The 23187-nt window shown below is 40.5% G+C and overlaps 1 protein-coding gene across 2 annotated transcripts; it reads right to left on the reverse strand.

Annotated features, from left to right (window-relative positions):
* Positions 1 to 1641: 1641 nt before the first annotated feature.
* Positions 1642 to 21219, reverse strand: crybb1l3 (crystallin, beta B1, like 3). 2 transcript variants are annotated; one of them, XM_051930566.1, is made up of 6 exons: positions 21121 to 21219; positions 17403 to 17479; positions 13822 to 13940; positions 11839 to 11971; positions 11065 to 11207; positions 1642 to 2269 (listed from the first exon to the last, which is right to left on the reverse strand). In XM_051930566.1, exons 2-6 carry the CDS (start codon positions 17466 to 17468, stop codon positions 2101 to 2103), a joined length of 630 nt encoding a protein of 209 aa, XP_051786526.1. In that variant the 5' UTR covers positions 17469 to 17479; positions 21121 to 21219; the 3' UTR covers positions 1642 to 2100. The 2 variants fall into 2 exon arrangements, with proteins under 2 accessions (XP_051786526.1, XP_028664151.1); XM_028808318.2 differs by lacking the exon at positions 21121 to 21219 and adding an exon at positions 18925 to 18994.
* Between the last annotated feature and the right edge of the window lie 1968 nt (positions 21220 to 23187).

Genomic DNA, 23187 nt, shown 5'->3' on the forward strand with positions numbered 1-23187 from the left:
AGAGGAACTGTCGCTGAAACATGAAAGTGTGAATTCAAATGTAAAGAACTGTATAAAAGTTATAAGCATACTTTTAATCTTGCATGTGTTGAGGGGTTAACTTAATTGGCCCATTTTAAAGTCCCAGGGAGCCAGTGATTATCACAGCACCAGTAGGTGAAAGGCAAGAAGCAAATATGGTGGACAGGGCCCTGGTCCCACTCAGGGCTCAACACACAGCCAAGCAGAAAAGACTGTGGTGCGATTTGGTAAAAGAAACCTTTAAATAAAGTGTCCGTTTGCTTTTCATCCAGCTGTTTGCTTTAGATATGTTGAAACAGTGGGATGTGGTGGTGCAGCAGCCAGTGTTCATAACGCAAATCTGTGGGTGCACATTTTAGGGATAGAAAAAAGAATGGTTGTATACTTCACAGCACATTAAAGACTGAACGTATTTATGAAACAAGAAAACCTGGCTGTATTTCTAGCCCGTTTCATGATGTTTCAAATACGGGCTTAGCATTTAATAACAAATGCTGGCCAATGAGATGTGAGGCTTTTCAGACAAAGGAAGAAGAAGTAATGTACTATTTGTAATGCATTACATTTTATAATGAGTGACTATATAATATATTTAGTAACTTTTTTGTAAGTAATGAGGAATGTAACTAAATTACTGCCCATGAGGAACACGAGTGAAATTCAGAGGAGTGGGACAAATATTAATATGAATTGTATAATTATTGAATTGTTCTGTAAAGGCAAGGGCTGATAATCATTCTTAATGCTCATGAAGGTAAGTAATTGTAATTAGGGAAAGTGTCCCAAAGCCGGAATGTATAATCAGGTAAATATCTTGATAAATTAAAAGCGTCTGTTTAGGGACAGCAGTGATATAAGCAGATGGATGGGATATGTCACTTTGGCAAATGAGCACAAACAAGCTATCAGCTTGTGGAACACATAATCTAAGAGACCACTCACAGTAAAATATTGAGAGAGAACTCTTAATCCGGAGATCACAGGGTGGGAAACTGATAGCAGACATGCATTATGACTATTCAAGACTGCCACTTTAACAATCAAAAAATAACATTCAGCCACCTAGCCCGGTGTTCCTATTGTAGCCAACGTAAGGGCCTAGTGTTTCAACAAGAGAAATTCAAGGGCAGCGTCAGTTAGCAAGCTGCATCTGAAGAGCGAGCACCCATTGGAAGAGTCGCCTGTCAATCAGTTACATTCTGCTGTCAGACTGAGTGAAATGTTGCTAGCATGGAGACCAGCACAAATGAAAAGTAGCCACACATTCACAAACTGAAAGTTAAAATAACTTTTTATGTTTATTCATGATTAAGATACAAACAAATGCATGGATTTGGAAGACATGGACAGAAATGTTATGAAGAAATTGAAGATCTGTGGAGCCAACAGCTGCCTGATGGATGGTGAGGACTGAGATTTTTCATTCTGTGGAGAAAGATGGTAGTCTTCAGATGCCTGGATCCCTGAGAAAGATATTACATCGACTAAACTGTGGCATTCAGAATGAAAAAGACATAATGCCCAGTTTGTGTAGGTTTCTTGGTGATGGTGCCAAGGTCTGTCTGTTCTAGTTGCCAGGAGGCCATACCATTCCAAGACTACCTGGCAGTGTGAATGGTTCATGCTTTTATTACCTCTCTTTGGTTATTTTTGCCCAATTCCTAATGCAATGCCCTGAGGTGCCATGCCTCTTTTGACCAGATTAGCCAGACAGTCCTCCTTAAAACCTCAGTTCATTAGTTTGATCAGTTTGGTTTAAAACAAGAAAAAAAGTAGAAGCTGACTGAAAACAGATCATCCATACAAATTCAGGTGCTCAGTGGCAGGCACATGTGTTATCTGTTGCTCTCATTATTTTCCTGGACTAGGATGAAGATGACCTTTTAGCATATGAAGTAGAAGACCTGGCCTCCATTATGCCAGAGAAGGCTTGGTCAATCAGTATGAACCTGTGACACATGTCTGTCTCTGAGTGGTTCTGTAGCCTGTCCTGGTGATATATATAATTTATACTTCCCCTCTGCTTTTCCCAAAACGTGCCCACTTCTAAGGGCTACATGAAGTGGCAGATGCTGATTTCTAAGCGGTGAACTCAAAGCAGCCCCTTCGGTACCACTGCATATCCTTCACTCTTCGGATGGACTGGATCTGAGGGTGAGGGCTTCCCCATTCATTCCAATGCTTGAAGGGCCCACTCTCAAACACATACTGGTAGCCACGATATCCAGGGTATTGGTAGCCCACCCAGCTGAAAAAAGACCAGAAGTGAAAAAAGACGTTAGAATGAATGCTGGCTTTGGTAGTTCAACTGCCCAAATCATTTTCCAAATTTTTCAAGAAGATGTCCAAGTTAAAGTAATGTTGGAGGTGTAGGTATCTACTATTTTCTACTTCCTCCATTACCAGAAATCCAGAATTTTTGATATGAGCTGTCCTGAACTAAAGGCAAGAAAGACAACGTGATGGATTTCGTGTGCTCTGTGAATGCTTTCCAAAAGGAAGATGTCTTCATGTTTACTGTGGGTTGGAATGACTCCTCCTCCTAGATGGTGTTGTTAGACAGTAATGAGAAGAGTAAAGTCCTGGAAAGTAATAATGGAAGACAAGACAGTTGTCTTGTGACAATAAAAGGTTTTCAAAGCTGTCTGCCTTATCCAAGAGGTGCTGATTGTTAAATTGTCATTTTTTTCCAAACCATCACAGTTGCCTACAGGCCCTCTGGATTGTAGAACTGGATTCCTGAATGCACTTACAAATTATCTGGACCTATTGCATTGAGACAGAGAGAGGTTAAGAGTCCAGAAAAGGTATTTGGGAATAACACAAAATGATTCCTCTGATGTATTTTAGTGGAAAGACAAAAGGGTCACCTCAACTGCCATGCAAAAGCCTTTATAGATGTTCAGTCATTTAGGCTTCTGGTTGCTTTTCAATTAAATAACAAATCCCCAACTGAAACTAAATAATGTAAGTTAACTATTACAAATATTCACTTTTATAAGAAGAGGCGACAATGGCACAGACTGACGCATGCTGGTTTTCGAATGGCTCTTTATTGCCACCTCATGGCCAAACATATTAATGCCCACTCCATTCATAAATGACCCTGCTGAAAGACATTTGTTCTGAAACAACATGACTATTGTACGACAGGGACTGGAGCAAAGGAGGCAACAACAGAATCTCCTAAGCCATAGCTGTCAAGTGAAGTTCAATCAGGGCAGTAGCCACAGAAATCAGTTTCAAACAGCTAACCAGGAAATGAAATTCTCAAATGCTCATTTTTACCACTTCCCCAGTCTGAACTGTTTTCAGACTGATTTTAGTTCATGTTAAGTTTAGTTTAGTTTAGTTAATAGATTTTTAAATAATCTTGTTAAGTTTCCTATGTGTCCTGTAGGGGGTGCTTTTGAGCCCATTCCTAAATTCACATTCACAATTCATTTATTTCCTAAAATATAAAGCACTTGGGGTGGGGGGGATGAACACAAGGACTAAATACAATACACGATTAATTAAAAAAACTAAAGAAGCCAACCGGCATTCCTTCTCAGGGTAGGATTCCTACAGCGCTTACCCACTAGTGTTGACTCCTCGAAACACCTTCTGTACTTTTCTCATCATCTCTGACATTTGAGAGCTCTTGGCAGCACAAGGCCACTCCAAGTTTACTGAGTCTTCTGACAGAAGGGGATTTTGATCTTCATGCTGGAGTCACCTCTGGGCTACCCTCATTGACAATTTTTGCTCCTGAATTCTATTTAAATCACAGTTTAACTCATTTTGATGTCTAGTTATGCAAAGTGTTGAGCGTTTTGGGGTTCCTCCCAATTTTTGCCCTTTAGACCCAAAAAAACGAATTTTAGGCAGTTTTTGGACCATATTTTGTACAGGAAATTACACCTTTGTGATAAAGAGTAAACCAACATGAGTCTCAATCAAAAATGATCAGAAGCACTTGGAGGTTGTGTATGCCACATCAACTGACCCCAGAGGTTCACCCCCTAATGGGATATGAGGAGTCAAAGTTACTCTTTTTAACAAATCTTTGAAAACATGGGGATCAGTATTATAGGCATATAGAATGTTGTTTTAGATAGATAGATAGATAGATAGATAGATAGATAGATAGATAGATAGATAGATAGATAGATAGATAGATAGATAGATAGATACTTTATTAATCCCAATTAATCTTGCTATTTCAAGATTACTGATCATGAATATGATAATATTTTTGATATCTGATTCTTTACCGGTGGTCCTATCCCTCTTAGAGCCATTCCCAGGAAGTTAAAAATCACACATTTCAAACATAAGCATGTGGAGTATTGTTTTAGACTATTTCAAGGTCAGTTATTATGAATATGATGTTATTTGTGATCCTTCACTAGCGGTCTCGGTGTCTGTGGAAAACAATCAGATGGTAAAAATGACAAATTTGAATTACAATCGAGAAAATTTGAGTTTAAACATTTAAACTGAAGCGCACATTATAATGTTCCAAATATCTGACCTAAGTATTCTTGTATATTATGTACTTCTACCTCATGGAGCAAATCATTCAATTTCTAATGAAAACCCTGAATTAGAGCAGCTTATACTAATTTAGACTTTATTTATGACACTCTGACTGATTGATCGTACTTGTAGTTGAAATTATGATTCACATACTTTCTCATCCTACTGAAATTTATTTATTGCTAGGATGTGGGAGGAATTTAGAGGGTCAGCAGCAAAAACACAGGTAGGACAATGTTCAAATGTTCTAACTACTTAGAATTTCTAGTAATTTAATATAATTCAAGCAGCAACCACCATCACAAGATGTTCATTACAACCTACAGAAGCACAGGCTCATTGATTTAAAGATATTGATAAACTGCCTGTGTACTACTTAAGGCAGCCTTTAGCAAACCTATAGAGAAATTGGAATCCATTAAACACTCAGTCTATTTTTATGTAGTGTCTTTCATGGGTCCACAATTACTGTACATGTACTAATAATAAACTACAGCAGCAAAGACTCAGTTAGCTTGGATCCAGTCAACTTCACCCTGCACAGCCCTTCCCGAACAAAATTTGGGATTGATGAATTAATCAAAACCAACCTTTTAAGAAGTTCAACTGCAAAAAGCACTCATGATATCCCGAAGAAAGCATCAGATCATTCACTTGGGAATATAAATCAACGCAAAAGCCTGTCTGAATAGGCAAGCAATACAAGCTTTGTCATCTCTGTACCTCCACCATGTTTATACCTCTCTCTGAGCCGTGGTGAGGAAAGGCGCTATACTAGTTTTTAAAAGACACAGTAATGCTAAATTGGAAGCAGGAGATGTATTTCATTATTTTAGGCTTTGCAGCCACATGGCCACAATTTTTATAACTGTCTGGCTGGCCTAAATGTTGATCCTAAGCCTTCTGTGAGACTAAAACATTGGGATGATTTCCCCAGTTAACCTTGATATTGATTACTTCTAGGGCAGATGTGGGCAATGTCGGTCCTGGAGAGCCGCAGTGGCTGCAGGTTTTTGTTCCCACCCAGTTTCTTAATGAGAAAACAATTATTGCTAATGAAACACTTATTGCTTTAGTGACATTTTGATCCTTCATTTTAGTTGTCTTGCTTGTTAAGGTTCCCCACCCTCGATTGCTTATTTCAATCTTAAACAGCTGCATTAATTGTTTTAATGGCTCCTTATTAGCAATAAAATATAAATGACAACGCAGCCAGCAGTTCTCCATCTAGCTTGTGTCACGCACGCGCGCATGGGGAGCCTTGGAAAGACCCAATGAACAGCGTAACACATCGTGCCAGGGGATTAAGGCGGGGTACTTACCTTTCTCTCTCTTCTTCCCACAGAAAGACAGAAACAACGCTACCGTAACCCTCCCTGGACTCAGTAAAAACACACGCTGCCACTTCCACATTCCATCCCTTCCTCTGGTCCACCCTTGATGACGTCACAGCTCCCATACTACACCTCGGTTCCTCCCAGCATTCTTGTCGCCAGTTTCCGGTCCCTCCTTATTTAAGTTCCCTCCAGACACTACGAGGATGTCTGTAGTAATGATTGAATGTCATAACTTTGTCCGTGTTTTTTGTTTGAAATAATTTCTGTACAGTATACGGGGCTGGAAACCCCAAACCTTCTTGACATTTCTGACTCCTTATTACAGTGGCGTAGCCGGCAGGATATATTGTCCGAAGAATGTCGGAAGGACAAGACCTAAATACAGTCCTAACTAGTTTGGCGGGCCAGCTTCAAGTCCTACAGCTGGAACAGGCCGCCACGAAGCAGGAGCTGGTGGAGACCAAGACACGGCTCGTGGCAGCAGAAGCGGCTAGACCGGAGCCCACGTGGCCTCCACCTCCTCTGATAGTACCGCTCATGGATGCGGATGATATTGAAGCCTATTTATCCACTTTCGAGAGGACTGCCTCTCGAAACCAATGGCCATGGGCGGAATGGGTGTCCATACTCGCGGCGTACTTGAAGCCGCTGTGTATGACCTCCTTAAGGCTGAAATCCTGAGTCGGTACGGCATTACGTCGGACCAGCAGGCGAGTGAGTGGAGGCTCTGGAGGTATGATCCTGATCGCCCAGGGTTTTGAATTCTGGGGTAAAATGGGGAGCCGCGGAAAGACTCGACGAGCAGCGTAACACATCGTGCCAGGGGATTAAGGCGGGGTACTTACCTTTCTTTCTCTTCTTCCCACAGAAAGACAGAAACAACGCCACCGTAACCCTCCCTGGACTCAGTAAAAACACGCGCTGCCACTTCCGCATTCCATCCCTTCCTCTGGTCCCCCCTTGATGACGTCACGGCTCCCATACTACACTTCGGTTCCTCCCAGCATTCCTGTCGCCAGTTTCCGGTCCCTCCAGACACTATGAGGATGTCTGTAGTAATGATTGAATGTCATAACTTTGACCATGTTTTTTTATTTGAAATAATTTCTGTACAGTGTACGGGGCCGGAAACCCCAAACCTTCTTGACGTTTCTGACTCCTTGTTACACTTGTTTCCATTTACATCTGTGTGTGTTCATCATGCACCGTTTGATTTAGTCAGTCAGTCATTGTCTAACCTGCTATATCCTAACACAGAGTCACGGGGGTCTGCTGGAGCCAGTCCCAGCCAACACAGGGTGCAAGGCAGGAACAAATCCTGGGCAGGGCACCAACCCACCGCAGATTGTTTGATTTAATAAAACTCTTAATAGAAAATGTGACAGACTGAAAATGATCTGTTTTAGGCTTCAAATCATTTGGATGATATCTTTGGAGAGTAAAAAATCTACGATATAAGACTAAATAACACCATCCCAGATGCCAACGTGGAGCTACCCGGGTTTAGCACAGTTAGAGCGGACAGAGACGCAAGTACCTGTGGGAAGCACAAAGGAGGAGGACTCGCTCTCTATGTTAATACACGGTGGTGTCACTCTGGACATGTTAACGTCAAAATCTCCACTTGCTGCAGGGATATCGAACTGTTGGCCGTAAGTTTACGTCCCTACTATTTGCCCAGAGAGTTTGGACATGTCATTGTTGTTATTGTATACATTCCTCCTCGGGCAGACGTGGAGTCAGCGAGTGACATCATCCATTCCGCTGTTGCTAAGTTACAAACGCAGCACCCTGAAGCGCTTGTGCTAATCGCTGGAGACTTTAACCATGTGACGCTGGACAAAACATTGCCTGCATTCTCCCAGTATGTGGACTGTAACACCCGGGGAAATAAGACTATTGATTTACTGTATGCAAACGTTAAAGACGCATACAGCGCCACCCCGCTGCCTGCGCTTGGGAAAGGAGATCATAACCTGGTTCAGCTTCAGCCTCACTATAAACCAAAAGTTAGAGTCCTACCTGTAACCACACGATCATTCAGGAAGTGGACCCCGGAGGCTGAGAATACTCTGAGAGAACTTTTTGGAACTACAGACTGGGATATCCTGCAGGGATCTCATAATGAGAACATTGAGGAAGTTGTTGACTGCACTACTGACTACATCAACTTCTGTATGGACATTGTAGTTCCAGTAAGAACAGTACGCTGCTATGCTAACAACAAGCCATGGATTACAAGTGACATCAAGGGCCTTTTGAATCAGAAGAAAAGGGCTTTTAAAGACGGTGATCAGCATGAGCTCAAGCGCGTGCAGAAGAAACTCTGAGTCCAACTCAGGGCGGCGAAGGAGCAGTACAGGAGAAAGCTGGAGCAGAAGTTGCAGAATAACAGCATGAAGGAAGTGTGGGATGGGATGAAGATCATCACTGGCTGCAGCTCGAAGCGGGGTACCACCATTGAGAGAGACGTGAAGAGAGCAAACCAAATGAACAACTTTTTTAACAGGTTTGACCACCCTAACCCACTCTCACTCTCACCTCGGAGTACTGCACCCTCCACACATCCTTCTGCTGATACCAGCATAGGAAAAACATCCCCACCCATAATAACAACAGCGCAAGTGAGCAGAGAGCTGAGGAGACTTCGTGCCAGCAAAGCAGCGGGTCCAGATGGAGTATCGCCACGACTGCTGAAGGTCTGTGCATCGGAGCTGGGGGGTCCTCTACAGCGCATCTTCAACCTGAGCCTGGAACAGGGGAGAGTCCCGAGGCTTTGGAAAACATCTTGTATCACCCCAGTCCCAAAGGTATCACGTCCTAGTGAGCTGAATGACTTTCGGCCTGTTGCTCTGACATCACATGTGATGAAGACCATGGAGAGGCTGCTGCTTCACCACCTTAGGCCACAGGTTCAACACGCCCTTGACCCTCTGCAGTTTGCATATCAGGAGAAGGCGGGAGCGGAAGATGCCATCATCTATATGCTACACCGATCCCTCTCTCACTTGGACAGAGGCAGTGGTGCTGTAAGAATTATGTTTCTAGATTTCTCTAGCGCCTTCAACACAATCCAACCTCTGCTCCTTAGGGACAAGCTGACAGAGATGGGATTAGATTCATACCTAGTGGCATGGATCGTGGACTATCTTAAAGACAGACCTCAGTATGTGCGTCTTGGGAACTGCACGTCTGACATTGTGGTCAGCAACACAGGAGCGCCACAAGGGACTGTACTTTCTCCGGTCCTGTTCAGCCTATATACATCGGACTTCCAATACAACTCGGAGTCCTGCCATGTGCAAAAGTTCGCTGATGACACTGCTATCGTGGGCTGTATCAGGAATGGGCTGGAGGAGGAGTATAGGGACCTAATCAATGACTTTGTTAAATGGTCCGACTCAAACCACCTACACCTGAACACCAGCAAAACCAAGGAGCTGGTGGTGGATTTTAGGAGGCCCAGACCCCTCATAGACCCAGTGATCATCAAAGGTGACTGTGTGCAGATGGTGCAGACCTATAAATATCTGGGAGTGCAGCTGGATGATAAATTAGACTGGACTGCCAATACTGATGCGCTGTGCAAGAAAGGACAAAGCCGGTTATACTTCCTTAGAAGGCTGGCTTCCTTCAACATCTGCAATAAGATGCTGCAGATGTTCTATCAAACAGTTGTGGCGAGCGCCCTCTTCTACGCAGTGGTGTGCTGGGGAGGCAGCATTAAGAGGAAAGACGCCTCACGCCTGGACAAACTGGTGAGGAAGGCAGGCTCTATTGTTGGCATGGAGCTGGACAGTTTAACATCTGTGGCAGAGCGAAGGGCGCTCAGCAGGCTCCTATCAATTATGGAGAATCCACTGCATCCACTAAATAATGTCATCTCCAGACAGAAGAGCAGCTTCAGCGACAGACTGCTGTCACTGTCCTGCTCCACAGACAGATTGAGGAGATCGTTCCTCCCCCAAACTATGCGACTCTTTAATTCCACCAGGGGGGGTAAACGTTAATATTTAACATTATACATAGTTATTGTCTGTTTTTTTCACCTGTATTATTATCATTCTTTAATTTAATATTATTTATTGTATCAGTATGCTGCTGCTGAAGAATGTGAATTTCCCATTGGGATTACTAAAGTATCTATCTATCTATCTATCTATCTATCTATCTATCTATCTATCTATCTATCTATCTATCTATCTATCTATCTATCTATCTATCTATCTATCTATCTATCTATCTATCTATCTATCTATCTATCTAACAAGCCATAAAATTAAGTAAGGTGCAAGACTGGCAAGGATTGGTTTCTAATTAAGCAGTTGGGTTGGAATGTAAACCTGTAGGCACTGCAGCTCTCCAGGACCGACATTGCCCACCCCTGTTCTAGGGTAAGTCGTCACACTAAAAGACCTCCGTCACCCATCTGATCAGCGTACTATAAGTACATTAAGTGCCCATGTATCACTCAATAAAATTAAATTGAGGAAAGTTACAGAAAGCAACTGATACACACTAACAGCACCCCCTCATGATTCAAGAATATGGAAGGCTTTGCTAAACATTTCAGCATCACCTTTACTCCTCGCCTGTCAGCCTTCCCACTCGTGACTTTTCTTCTGGTGTCATGCCTATTGTGCCCTGGAACATAGCAGTGTTGTGATGTGTGCCTACTAATGACACTCATTTCCTTAACCTACTACTATAATTTCTTTTTCTTGAAAAAATATATTTCCCATAGACCGTAGGTTTCTCTTTCCTTCTTTGTTACTAGAAGCCTGTGGCATTTAATTACGGCTCTGGACATATGTTGCTTGTTGATTGGACATACAAGTAAGAATTTCAAAGTATTACTTCTGCACACAATGATGAACAGTATAATATGATTGTTAGATGCAAAACAGAACTGTGCACCAGAGAGCAGGACTGATGAGTTTGTTTTAAGGAATGGTTAAAAAAGACATACTTCTAAAAACATTTCAGGACTGAACAGCAATGGGGAACAGATAGGCCTTCTAATGTATTAATAAAGGTCTAACAAGAAAAACAATTTATTTATTTATTTGTTGCTATTCAGTGGCAATACTTCAGTTTTTTTGGTAAACCTTAAACTTCGAAAGTCCACAGAATGAACTGAGGAAAACACACAAAAAAAAACAAAAAAAAAACACATTTTACTCACGTTCCCCCAGTGACTTGAATGCTGGCTACTCTATCCTGAAAGCCATATGACCACAGGCTGGGGATGTCTTCATCACACACCTCCATTTTGCGTCCTTCAAAGTTTACACACTCATAGAGACAAATCTTGTGGTCCTGTGCATCCTAGTGAGCAGAGAGAGAAAGAGAGTGTGTGGGTTCAGCCTCTCCCATTCATCAGAAGCAGTGCAGTCTACTGCGGCCTTGAAGAGAAAAGCCATCAAATCAAATCTTGTGGCTTGTCTATAATATACTATTTGATTACTGGAGTATCATGTGTAATTAAAAAATAGTAGACAAATATTTCAGCCAAAGCCATTTTTTGTTTCCTTTCTTAAATGAAGTGAAGTGAATTTCCCCTTGGGATTTATAAAGTATCTATCTATCTATCTATCTATCTATCTATCTATCTATCTATCTATCTATCTATCTGTCTGTCTGTCTGTCTGTCTAAAAGCCTTCACCACTTTGGCCATGACTGATTATGGAGATGTAATGTTCAAACCATGTGTCATTCTCCATTTGATAAGCAAGTTCACTAAAACCAGTGCCTTGTTTCTTTCCATTATACTGTCTTAATATTTCTTCTTTTACCCCTGTTCCCACCCAGGAATCCTCTCGGTGGAAATCTCCAATTGTTGAGTTGGCTGATAACGCCATTGCCTAACAACTGCAGGAAAGTTTTTCCTTATGCTTGAAAGATTTTTGCTCATATTTGTAGCCAGGGTTCGTTAAATAATTTGTTACATCCACTTACCATGCGGACAGGACGGAAGGACATGATTCGGTCATTCCTGTAACTGTTTGACCAGGTGTCCCATCGAGGATATTCTCCTTTCTCAAGCAGGAACATCTCTCCACAGAAATTCTGCTGCTCATAAGCTACCCATCTAAACAGTATGAGAGTCGAGGGAGTTTGTGTTAGGGAAAGATTACCAAAAGCAGGGCACATATACCTCAAAAAAAACACAATTGGGAACTGTTCAGACCTTCTAAGGCATAAGTAAGGGCCTAAGAAAAAGAATTTACAACTTAAAAAATGCAAATGAAGTCTAGTAAATAATAAGAGAATATCAGTACTTTCAATCTACTGTAGATGCCCTAGAGGACACATGGGCATAAATGGGGGCAATACCCAGCTGGGGCGCCTCATGATTCCCATCCCGATTAGGATGCCGAAGGCTACCGGAACCAGCAAGAGAGGACAAAAGGGAGCAGTTCATCCTCCATTATGCTAGATGGCAGTGTCCCTCATATAGAGTCCCCATTCTGGACACCCGCAGGCCTGAACGCTAGTTGGAGTTTGGAAGTGCAGCCATGTAGGGATTCCTGAGGGATAGAGGGTGCTGCCGCAGGAGGACCTCCTTGACTTCCTTATAAGTACTTCCAACTGACCATGCCACGTTACCGGAATTGTTCCTGGGTCCACCTTAAGAGGAGCCCACTGCCTTAGCTCAGTGAGTCAGAGATGAGAGGCAGTGGGCGAAGCTCATTGGAAAAGGAAAGACAAAGAGAAACGGAGAAAGAAAGCAAGCAAGCACTTAAAGTCTGCATATTGGCTGGAATAATTGTCATTTGGAGATGTGTGGATTAAATAATCTTTTATTTGAACCCAGAGTTGTGTTTGGTTGTCTGGTGTTTGGGGTCACGATACATGCATACATACAAACCTGCTTAATTCAATTCACAGGGGCCGGAGTCTGTTCTGGCATAAGGCAAGAAAAACCTCTGGACAAGGCTCTGTCAACTACAAGACCTAATGTATACCATTTATTTGGTAATGTTTACATTTTATTTTTGATTTAGCTTGTTTCACAAAGGTGTAGTTAATTTTATTTTTTTATTACATTTTATACTCCTTTAGATTATATTACAATGAATTAGCTACAAGTCAATCAGACACATGAAGCTACATCTTATTTAGAAATCTGACCTTTGCTCCCCTAACTTATTTAGAGAGCAAAGAAATCCAAACATTTAATACAAAGTTTTCACCCAGAGATACTGATGCGTTCTAAAGATTAGCAGAGGTACATCATGTTTAATTAAAGACCCTAATAATAAAAGGCTGCCAAACTCTAAAAACATTTTGAACTGTTCCTCATGAAGAGAGATTTTTTTTCTAACTTTAAATTAAATAGGACATTATCTTCCCACTGTGTTTTGGTTACAATTCTTTTGGTGGAGTAAGATAAACATTATGTGCTGGCAGAGTCACTGTTAGGTTCACTGCTCTGATTGTTCACCAAGCACAAATGTCACACTGGATGTGACTCTGAGCTGTGCTGCTAGATAGTTAGGGATCATTCTAAAAACCACAACTGTCTCGTAAATAAGTGGACATTTGATTCTAATAGGGTCAGAGTGTGGGACAGTCCCAAAAACGTGAAACAGGTGCCTGATGACATTGTCCACAATTAGGAGTCTGAACCCAGGTACATTTTGGATAATCTGAGTCAGAAGAAATTACTTTTTTTAGTGGCAGGATGAAAGCCGCCATATATTGGATTGTGTAATTGTTTGAATAGTGTAATGTTATTATTCCTGATTGCATTTTTTACGTCATGTGCTGTGCCAAGATTTATGGTGACTCTACGTTCAGAAAACAAAGCATGGGCCAGGTAAGGCTTTAATGGTGCAAATACATTGAACGATAACATTTCTGTTACGATTTGAGAGTGATAGAAGGCAAAACACAGACAGTTGGGTACAACAGCGGAAACAATGAGGAAAAACTCACGGGCCACAGTCCACTCGAATGGAGCCAACGCGGTCAAACCCCTTGTCACACAGGTTGCGGCATTCGCCATTGAATTCCATTCTACGTCCCTGGAAGTTTTCATACTCATAAAACACAATCTGCATAGAGAAAAGCAAGAAAAACAATCAAAATCAGATATACAAACTTGCCAATATTCAAATTTTAGTCATGCAGTTCTTTTCTATTGCTCTGTGCCAGCTCTTCTGCTTCCTGCAAGACCAGAGGGAGACAATCACCACCCCGGAGACCAGATTGGACTTTTTTTTTTTTTTGTTTCAATCATCTTCTATTAAACAAGCACATTGCTTCATTAGACTCCTTGTTGAGAGTGGCTTTTGGTTTCTTTTTATTTGGCCTTATAGCAAACATTCCTATTAAGCAATTTCTGAAAAGTAGACACGACTCTATCGGCAAACTCATACACCCACTGGGACAGTTTAAGGTGGCAAAATAACCTAACACACATGTTCTTTAGATACTGAAAGAAAACCAGGTACCTGAAGAAAAGCCTACAGATTCAGACAGAAAATGTGCAAACTTTACACAGTGGCTGGGCAGGGGCCCAAACCAAGGACTTTAGAGCACTAAGATGGCAGTAGCATTATCTATCCATACATCCATCTTCCTAACCCACTTATCCAGGGCAGGGCTGCAGGGTAGCTGGAGCCTAGCCTGGTAATCATAGGGCACAAGGCAGGACAGGGTGGCAGCCTATCACAGGATGAATACACACACACACGCACACACTAGGGCCAATTTAGCATCACCAGTTCACTATACTGCAAGTCTTTGGAATGTGGTAGGAAACAGGAACACGCTGAGGAAAGACACGGGGAGAACATGCAAACTCCATGCAGAGAACCGGTCACCATACTGTGAGGCAGCAGCACTACCACTGCACCATCGTGTCACCTGAATTATATTACTGTATATTATTAGGGGGCTTCGCCCCCTGCTCGCTTTGCTCACCAACCCCCCCAGCCTGTGCTACGCACTAGCCACTTTGCATCTCTGCTGCTCGCGTATGTGAATTTCACTTCCAACAAACAACAAATCTTTTAATTCTCACGGATAGGCCTCTTCATTGGGAAGAAACACCACTTTTCCCTGATGGCAACACGAATTAGATGATCTAAAAGTCTCTGACTTAAAGTTTAAAGCCAAACAATATCTGCATACTTCTGTCATATCACCTATGTCCATATATTCGATCTCTTTTCGCTGTTCCGTTATTTCACCGAGTAATAATTTCCATTTGTTAGCGCTAATGTGATCTTTACTATAATTTTTTTGAGACTTTCAAATTTTAGTACTTTCATAATCCCTAACCTGCTCTGCATGTGTATGGCGCAAACATTTTTGAACCTCTTTACAATGTTCTACTTTGTCTTCTAATCTTCGTATTTTATTTCCGACCCCGCTTGGAGCTGAGAGCGCAGGAACTGTGTCTGAGAATAGCTTTCACATGAATGAGAAGTAATTGGAGTGTTGGTGTGGCTGTAAATGTTTGAGAGGAGGGCGGGACTTGTCCAAATCTCTTGGAAAAAAGTCTCGTTTCACAGGACCTGAAATTATCTCTCGTGGGAGTTGAAATTATCTCCGAGAAAGTCTCATCCCAGGATTTCCTTTTATAATATTATATTATATTATATTATATTATATTATATTATATTATATTATATTATATTATATTATATTATATTATATTATATTAGTGGTTCTCAAGTTTTGTTCTAGGGTCTACTGTGACTGCAGATTTTTGTTCTTACTGGTTTCACAATCAGTGAGTCATTTTACCTCTCATTTTTTTAGCTGGCCTTTTCTTATTCTGCACTCAGAAAAAATACAGCAGTGTGAGATTTACCTTTGTAAGAAATTTATAAATATTTACATTTTCACCATAGGTTTAACAAATAATGATAAATTCATTATATACATACATTTGGCAATCCTGAAAGAGTGCAGATACTTTGGTGTCTAATATGCTCAAAAGTAAGCAACAGCTTAATTAACAAGTACACCTGGAAAAGTTGAATGAAAATCGTAAAGATGATGATGAAAATCTTAGAAACACATATAAAAATGATTCCCATGTAATATACATGAATGTGTGCTCCATTTCAATAAAAATGAAGCAAGCCTACTTTTGTAATTTCTGGAATGATACCAAAACATAAATGCTGGTAAATATTTGGAGTCAAATTTAAAGACAATAGAGGAAACATGAATGCCTGCACAGTCACATCAGGGCAGTTCAGGGGACAGTGAGGCAGAAGCATTAACCACTTTGCCCCATCATATATCATATTATATTATGTATATATCGTATTAGATTAGATGAGATTTCGATTACTACTAAGGAGACCTGGGTTCTCTTCCCGGGTCCTCCCTGCGTGGAGTTTGCATGTTCTCCCCGTGTCTGCGTGGGTTTCCTCCCACAGTCCAAAGACATGCAGGTTAGGTGCATTGGCAATTCTAAATTGTCCCATGTGTGTGTTTGGTGTGTGTGTGTGTGTGTGTGTGTGCCCTGCGGTGGGCTGGCGCCCTGCCCGGGATTACTTCCTGCCTTGCGTCCTGTGCTGGCTGGGATTGGCTGGCAGCCCCGTGACCCTGTGTTAGGATATAGCGGGTTAGACAATGACTGACTGACTAACTGACTGAAATTTGAATTCTGTATTTCATTAACACCATTTTGTTCTGCAATGTTAAAGTAGAGTCATTCAGACCCTTTCTGTTTATATATATATATGGAAGAGAAGGTCTGTGATACGGTTTGCATATTTGCAGTTGGAGATCCACAAAGGGAGAAAAAAACGAATCACGTATCATAAAATAATTTTATTCCTGAGCTTTCAACCCCTATGAGGGGTCTTCATCAGAGGATAATGCTTAGACTTACAAGAATCAAAGGCAATATATATATATATATATATATATATATATATATATATATATATATATATATATATATATATATATATATATATATATATATATAAATCATAGGGCACTTAGGGTATATATATACCAGTTGATCTACAAATACCACCTTAAACAATTGACAGACAGACAAATCTTGGTTTTAAATGTTTATATCAGTGTTTGTTATATAAAAGGCTGAAGAACCAGAATATAATCCTTTTAGTAACTTTTAGAAAAGTAATGAGAAACAAATCTAATAAATATTCGGCTTGTTCTGTGCTGTTGAATACCTACAGTATATAGAACAGTAAATGACTTTATGCCCCAAATTCACAATTTTTTCCATATGTTTTCTCCTGTACTGTATTTCCAGCAAAGGACAATGTCTCTCACTGATCATCATACAACTGTCAAATAAAACCAACTTTCCATTTCTCATCAGGCGAGTATGCAGTAAGGGTAACAATGCATTGCAGTACTTAAGGCTTTAGACTTTAAACCATAAAGCTGTCTGTTTAATTCTTATACAGTATCTGATTGTACAAATTACAGTGTATTTGGATCTTGTACGTTTTGACAGATAACAATGTCTGCCAAATTAACCATAATAATAATAGTAATAATAATTACAATAATACCTTGTAGTTGCGCAGCCCAGCAGCCGAATGACTTCCGATGCTACCCTGAGCTCCAGTGTGAGACATGGTGGGCAGAACTGTAACCAAGAAAATAAATCAAACATATACTTTACTGAACATTTGTACCTTTTGCATAAAAGCTGACAGAGGTTAATGTCAATAATACGATTGTCACTTTTCTTCTCTCACTACAATGTTTGACCCATTCTAGCCCATATACAGTCGGTTATTCAAAACGCTGTTCAAGCACTACATCCTAACTAAGAATTTATTAATTAAATAAAACATGCTTCCCAGACATGATTGTGGTCATTTGTATATAAATGAAGTCTCACAACCACAATATACAAAATACCAGCCAAAGACTTGTTAAAAAGCATAAAACACACATTGGTGACACAGAAGACACCTGCTGCTGTTATTCTGCTTTCCCACTTCTGGTTGTAAAGAAAATTTCATGCTTTTTAATGCAAAACTAAGACTATCAGTAATGTACTTCCATTGACTTTCCAGCCTCTCAAAATGGAGAAATAATGCTTATCAGCTGCAGTATAATCTCATTTTTCCTTTCAAACGTCTTGTGGCAGTACATGTTGTCAATAGTGTTATTTAAGAGAACAATTGCCTGATTCGTGTATATGACACATATGACAGACCGCTAGTACAGTGTCTTACTGGATTTGCACACTTTGTCATGTCAATGAAAGGCTTTTCAGTATGAAGCAAGTATCTGTTTTTCAAAGGATGCTATCTGCTAAAATCTGGTTTAGATTTTCATAAAACTGTGAGAAATCCTTCATGTTCTAACCGACCAAACTCTCATAATTCAATTTCAGGATCGTGTGTGGGTCTCCATGAACAGGTACCAGTTCTTACCTTTGGTCAACCATCAACCCATCCATTATCCAACCTGCTATATCCTAACCACAGGGTCACGGGGGTCTGCTTGAGTCAATCCCAGCCAACACAGAGCGCAAGGCAGGAAACAAACCCCATGCAGGGCGCCAGTCCACCTCAGTTTGGTCAACCACTACACCCTTTATTGTAGGACCTTGGTAACTGGCTGCCACATCTTACACCCAAACTGTAAACTGACTGGTCAAAGAAACACACATCAGCACTACCTGAACTGAAGTTACATGGTGCCTGTCACTGGTAACCTGTAAAAAGCAGACTGGCTAAGCAAAGGCCAGAACATGGTATGGACAGCAGTCCAAATACCAAATTTACCAAATAAATGAGAAACAATACGCCTCAATAAGATCCATCCTCAAAAATAAAGCCGATTATTACACCACTCTGGATGCACTCTGGCCCAATCTTCAACAAGGTCATAAGTATTCAATGCCCCTGACAGGACAATCTGCATACTCATGATAGCCTTGATCCTGAAAAGTATTAGCAAATCATTAGATCTTGAGCAGTCGTTCTGTTTTTTAGCAGACTATTTTTATCTCTCTTTTTCAGTGGTAAGACACAGCAACATGGAACAGAAAAGGGAAAAGGACAGCGAGTTTCTCACCTGTAGTACACAGTGGCAGCAAAGAGGAGAGACAGAGAGAGAGCGCGAGTGTGCTACAAGGAAGACTTATGCTTGCTGGCTGCCTCTCGTCGGGTTATATATACATTCTACTCAAATCCCTTGATTCTTTCTTTCTCCATATTCCTGACTCGCATTGTGTGCCTTTTGGAATAGCCACGTGACCTTTCCATAATAACAGCTAATACTTTGAAAGGCCGTTTATCTCTTTTGGCCGCTGACTCCACACAACGTTTTGTTCTTTTTTTGAGTTGGCAGAGCAGCCAGTGAATTCAGCAAAAAAAAAAGAAAGAAAGATGCAACTGAATGTGCAGCGAGCATGAAATGTGCTGAGGTAGAGCGTCTGTTTGGACTCCTCGTTGAATAATGAGTAATACTTCATTTTAACAAAAACTGAAGGAGATGGCAAAGGATAATATTTGATTTCTGACACTTTAGATCACACATAGGGAGAATTTTGTTTCTGCTCTAGTGCTAAAGAGTTGCTTTTCTGATTAAAGCCACCAATTCCATTTAAATACATCACAATTCCAAACTGTTGAACAATAAAACTGAAAATAAGTCACTGAACTTACCCGTCTCACCATTACTAGACTACAGCTTTTCTTATTTTAGCTACTTTTCTCAATCTTAAGCATATTATGGTGCTGTATTTTTCATGCCAAAACTTTTATATGCAATTCTAACATCGCCTGTATGATGCGACGACAGCCATTATTGCCCCAGTACACTTGCCACACATTAACTATTAGGTGGAGAAGGGGTGAAAGAGAGATAGCCAATTAGAGACAGGGGATGATTAGGGGGCCAGAACGGACTGGGCTGTGATGGGCAGTTTAGCCAGGACATTGAGATAAACCAAACTCTTTGCAGAGGATGCCAAGGGATCTTTCATGACCACAGAAAGTCAGGACCTCAGTTTTACATCTCATCCAACTGGAAGGGGCAGAGTCAGTTGCCCTCACTGGGCATCTTCTCTTTGCTGTTGGCACAGAAAGGGATGCTACCATTAGCAACAGTTCCCCCTCTCGTCTCTTTCTTACCAAAGATGAGCTAGGAAGGTGATGCTCAGACGTGCATGTGTGACACCATCTAATAAATATTACTACTGTTGGTAAAGTCACTAGTCTGTTTTAGTCTGATCAGGTTGATTTAGACATTTTCATTTCAAAAAGATCCTACAAAGCAGGGTATTGCTATTGAGCAGACAGCCGTGTGAGTGGTACGTGTTAATCACAGTGGGATCCACCAAGCAACCTGACTTTTAGGATATAAACAAACTGGCATATAGAGATATAACATGCGTAATCCTGTAACTTGTGTAGTGATTTCTTGGAAAAATGAAAACTTTAACTTTACCATATTACTATATTTACAGAAGTAGATAAACAAGGAGTGTAATTAGTGAATAAGTTCCATCATAGGAGCTACTGATTATCTAACTGGTGAAAACAAAAGTCGGAGACCACATTTACAGGACCAGACCCTGATGCAGTGACAGTAACACAATACTTTAAACTTTTAACACTTCGATTTTGACCCTACAGCAACAGATGTAAAATTCTGTTTATCTGTTTAAGACATCTATTAGCAACGAACTCCAGAAGGTTTCAGATGACAATGTGAACATCACAATATACCATCCCTGGAATGTTATTTTGCAGAGTTCCCTAAAAGTAACTCAAGATGTTTTTTTGGAGTCTTTGGGTTTCTCTAAAGGTTGTCTAAAGGTCTCTTTGTAATATTTTAAAGACTGCCCAAGACTAGATATAAATTTGGGTTATTGTTCTGTGCTGATGGTGGAAGGTCCCCCATCTTAGCAAGATGAAACAAAGGAGAACTCGGACAACTTAAAAAATCAATGGAGGTTCTAACATTGGGAGTATTTTCACTCTGCAGCAGACTCACTCTACCTTTCAGGCCTAAACGATCAGGCACCATTTCTACTTTTTTATTGGTACCCCATATCTTCATTTCAATATGAATAACACTGTGGCAGAGCTCAACTGACGTGACGTCTGCCGCAGAGTAAAAATGCCCTCACAATTAGAAGCCCCATTACTTTTTTACGTTGGTTGAGTTCTCAGAAATTTTATCAGGCTTATTAAAGCTTTCAAATGATATAATATCATCGTCATCATCACCTTCCTCCTCAGAGGTAACTATTAGTTAACTAACCCTTAAGCCTCTCTGCTTGGCTGGCAATCCTTCCACTAAAGGAGAAATTGAATGCCCTTCTTTTTCAAGAGATGATATCAGAAGCACAAAAGAGGCACAACTCTTCCTGTTCTATACATATTATCAGCAAATAAAATTAGAGTGAGGAACAGGAGAAAGAACAGAGCGAAGGGCAAAACAAAGATCAAGACCAGAAAACAAAATGAGAGAGACGTCAGAGCCAAATCACAAATCAGAACTCAATGTCAAAAGGCAGAGCTAGAACCAGTATCAAAAAATGAAAAGTATCACAAGCTGCTAAGTTTTGTCCAATCTCAGATGCAAACCGGACGATGAGATGACCTTTTAACCTTTCTCCAATTACCCCCATTGTCATGACCCTAGAGTCCACACCTCTAGCAACCACAAAATGGCCATCCCCATAATCTAAACAAAATGGTGTCCGAAAAGATATTAAATATTTTTAAATTAAATCTCTAATCAAAACAATAACCAAATAATTTAATTCCTTGAGTGTATAAACCCTAGAAACAACACCTCAACGATATTTATAGCCTCAGAAATTTCTAGAATGTTTTCCAAAGAAACTCAATTCATAGCACCATAGCTTCAATTTATGATGGTTGTAATTGCATCCTGCGATTGGAACAAATTATATCAGACACAATGGAGTGTATGCTGTGGTTGGACACCTAACCTCCTTTAGATAAAAAAATGTTTATAATTAAGGTTTTGGGAGTTTGTTACCTAAACAAAGGTTCACAAAAGTCCTATAAATATTCTGAATGTAACCTCCCATCCATACTAAAATAGGACTAACTAATCAAAGGGTCCTGTTATTGCTACAGTAACTCCTGAACACTAAAATCTGACTCAATGATACCAGAAATCAGCTATGAAGAATATTATCACATAGAGTATGATAAGCATATTTTAAATAGACAATTCATATCACACTAGGAAACACAACATGCAAACCAAAGCCACACCACTTTGTACTTCTGAGCCACATCACACAGAACAAGCACTTTGCATGAGACATTTGTACTTAGGCGCAGTGCTAAAGTTACTCTTTTTATCATGTGGATCATCAGTAGGTAATGCATCATTTCAATAACACTGACAACTGCATGGTGCTTCTAATAATACTTTTTCTGTAAAAGTTTCTGCTCTTTTTTAAATCCTCTCCACGTTTGTCAAAGAATGTTCTTCCCTTTCCTTGCCAAACAGGTTGCTTCCACTGAAGCATTTAGCCCTAACCAACCAGTGAAATGCTGTCTGATGACATCTTTACATCCAGACCCAGTAATGGGCACTGAGTATTGTATAAGACCATACTTTTTCAGATTTACAGGCTTTTAGGAGGTCCACAGGGTTATGATTAGGGGAACCCCAGACCCTTGGGATCTGTTCTATTCTGTTTATGCTATGAATAAAATATTTTGTCAAAATCGCAAGAGGACTAAACAGAAATATGTCTGAATGATATGTAAATGTTCTGAAATATAAAGTATTAAATAACTAAAAAAGGACTGAATTGAAACATTCCTAAAAGTTCTATTGACATCCTGAATGTCATAACCAAATTAGAACAGTTTACTAACATTCTGACAATGTCCTACAGATGTTTGCAGTAGATGGCAATGTGATATAATAATTAATGGGTTGGCCAAACATGATGTCCCTTTACGCATTATGTTAAAATTATTTTTCACTGTCACATAGGCCAGAAGGTTAGGGTGCAGAGCTAGTGAGGTACATGGAAGTCGCCACTTGACTTCAGTTGAGTCCATCAGCCTTAGGTTTGAGCACAGCTCTCTGGCACATGCAATGCTGTCTGAAGAGAAATGAGTAGCTGAAAAAATGTTCAATAGTGTTTCTGTGAAGAGATAAAACGCAGAACAAAAGCTGCAGCTCTTAATGAGACAAGAGCAAATCTCTCTATTATAAAAAAAAATCTTGAGACAACACAAGACTATTGCCAAGAGATTTATTCAAGTCCTCCCCTCCTCTCAACCCTTTACAGCCCACACCCACAGTCCTCTCACCTCTCATTCGTGTGAACGC

Source organism: Erpetoichthys calabaricus, chromosome 8 (genome assembly GCF_900747795.2).
Source record: "Erpetoichthys calabaricus chromosome 8, fErpCal1.3, whole genome shotgun sequence".
In the NCBI taxonomy this organism is placed as follows: Eukaryota; Metazoa; Chordata; class Cladistia; order Polypteriformes; family Polypteridae; genus Erpetoichthys; species Erpetoichthys calabaricus.

Bases quoted from the DNA above. Each gene is read 5' to 3' on its own strand.
- crybb1l3 (XM_051930566.1), bottom strand. From the start codon at position 17,468: ATGTCTCACACTGGAGCTCAGGGTAGCATCGGAAGTCATTCGGCTGCT. The intron at 13,941-17,402 runs GTATTATTGTAA...TTCTCTATGCAG, and splicing joins CTGGGCTGCGCAACTACAAG to ATTGTGTTTTATGAGTATGA. The intron at 11,208-11,838 runs GTAAGTGGATGT...TCTGCTCACTAG, and splicing joins CCTTCCGTCCTGTCCGCATG to GATGCACAGGACCACAAGAT.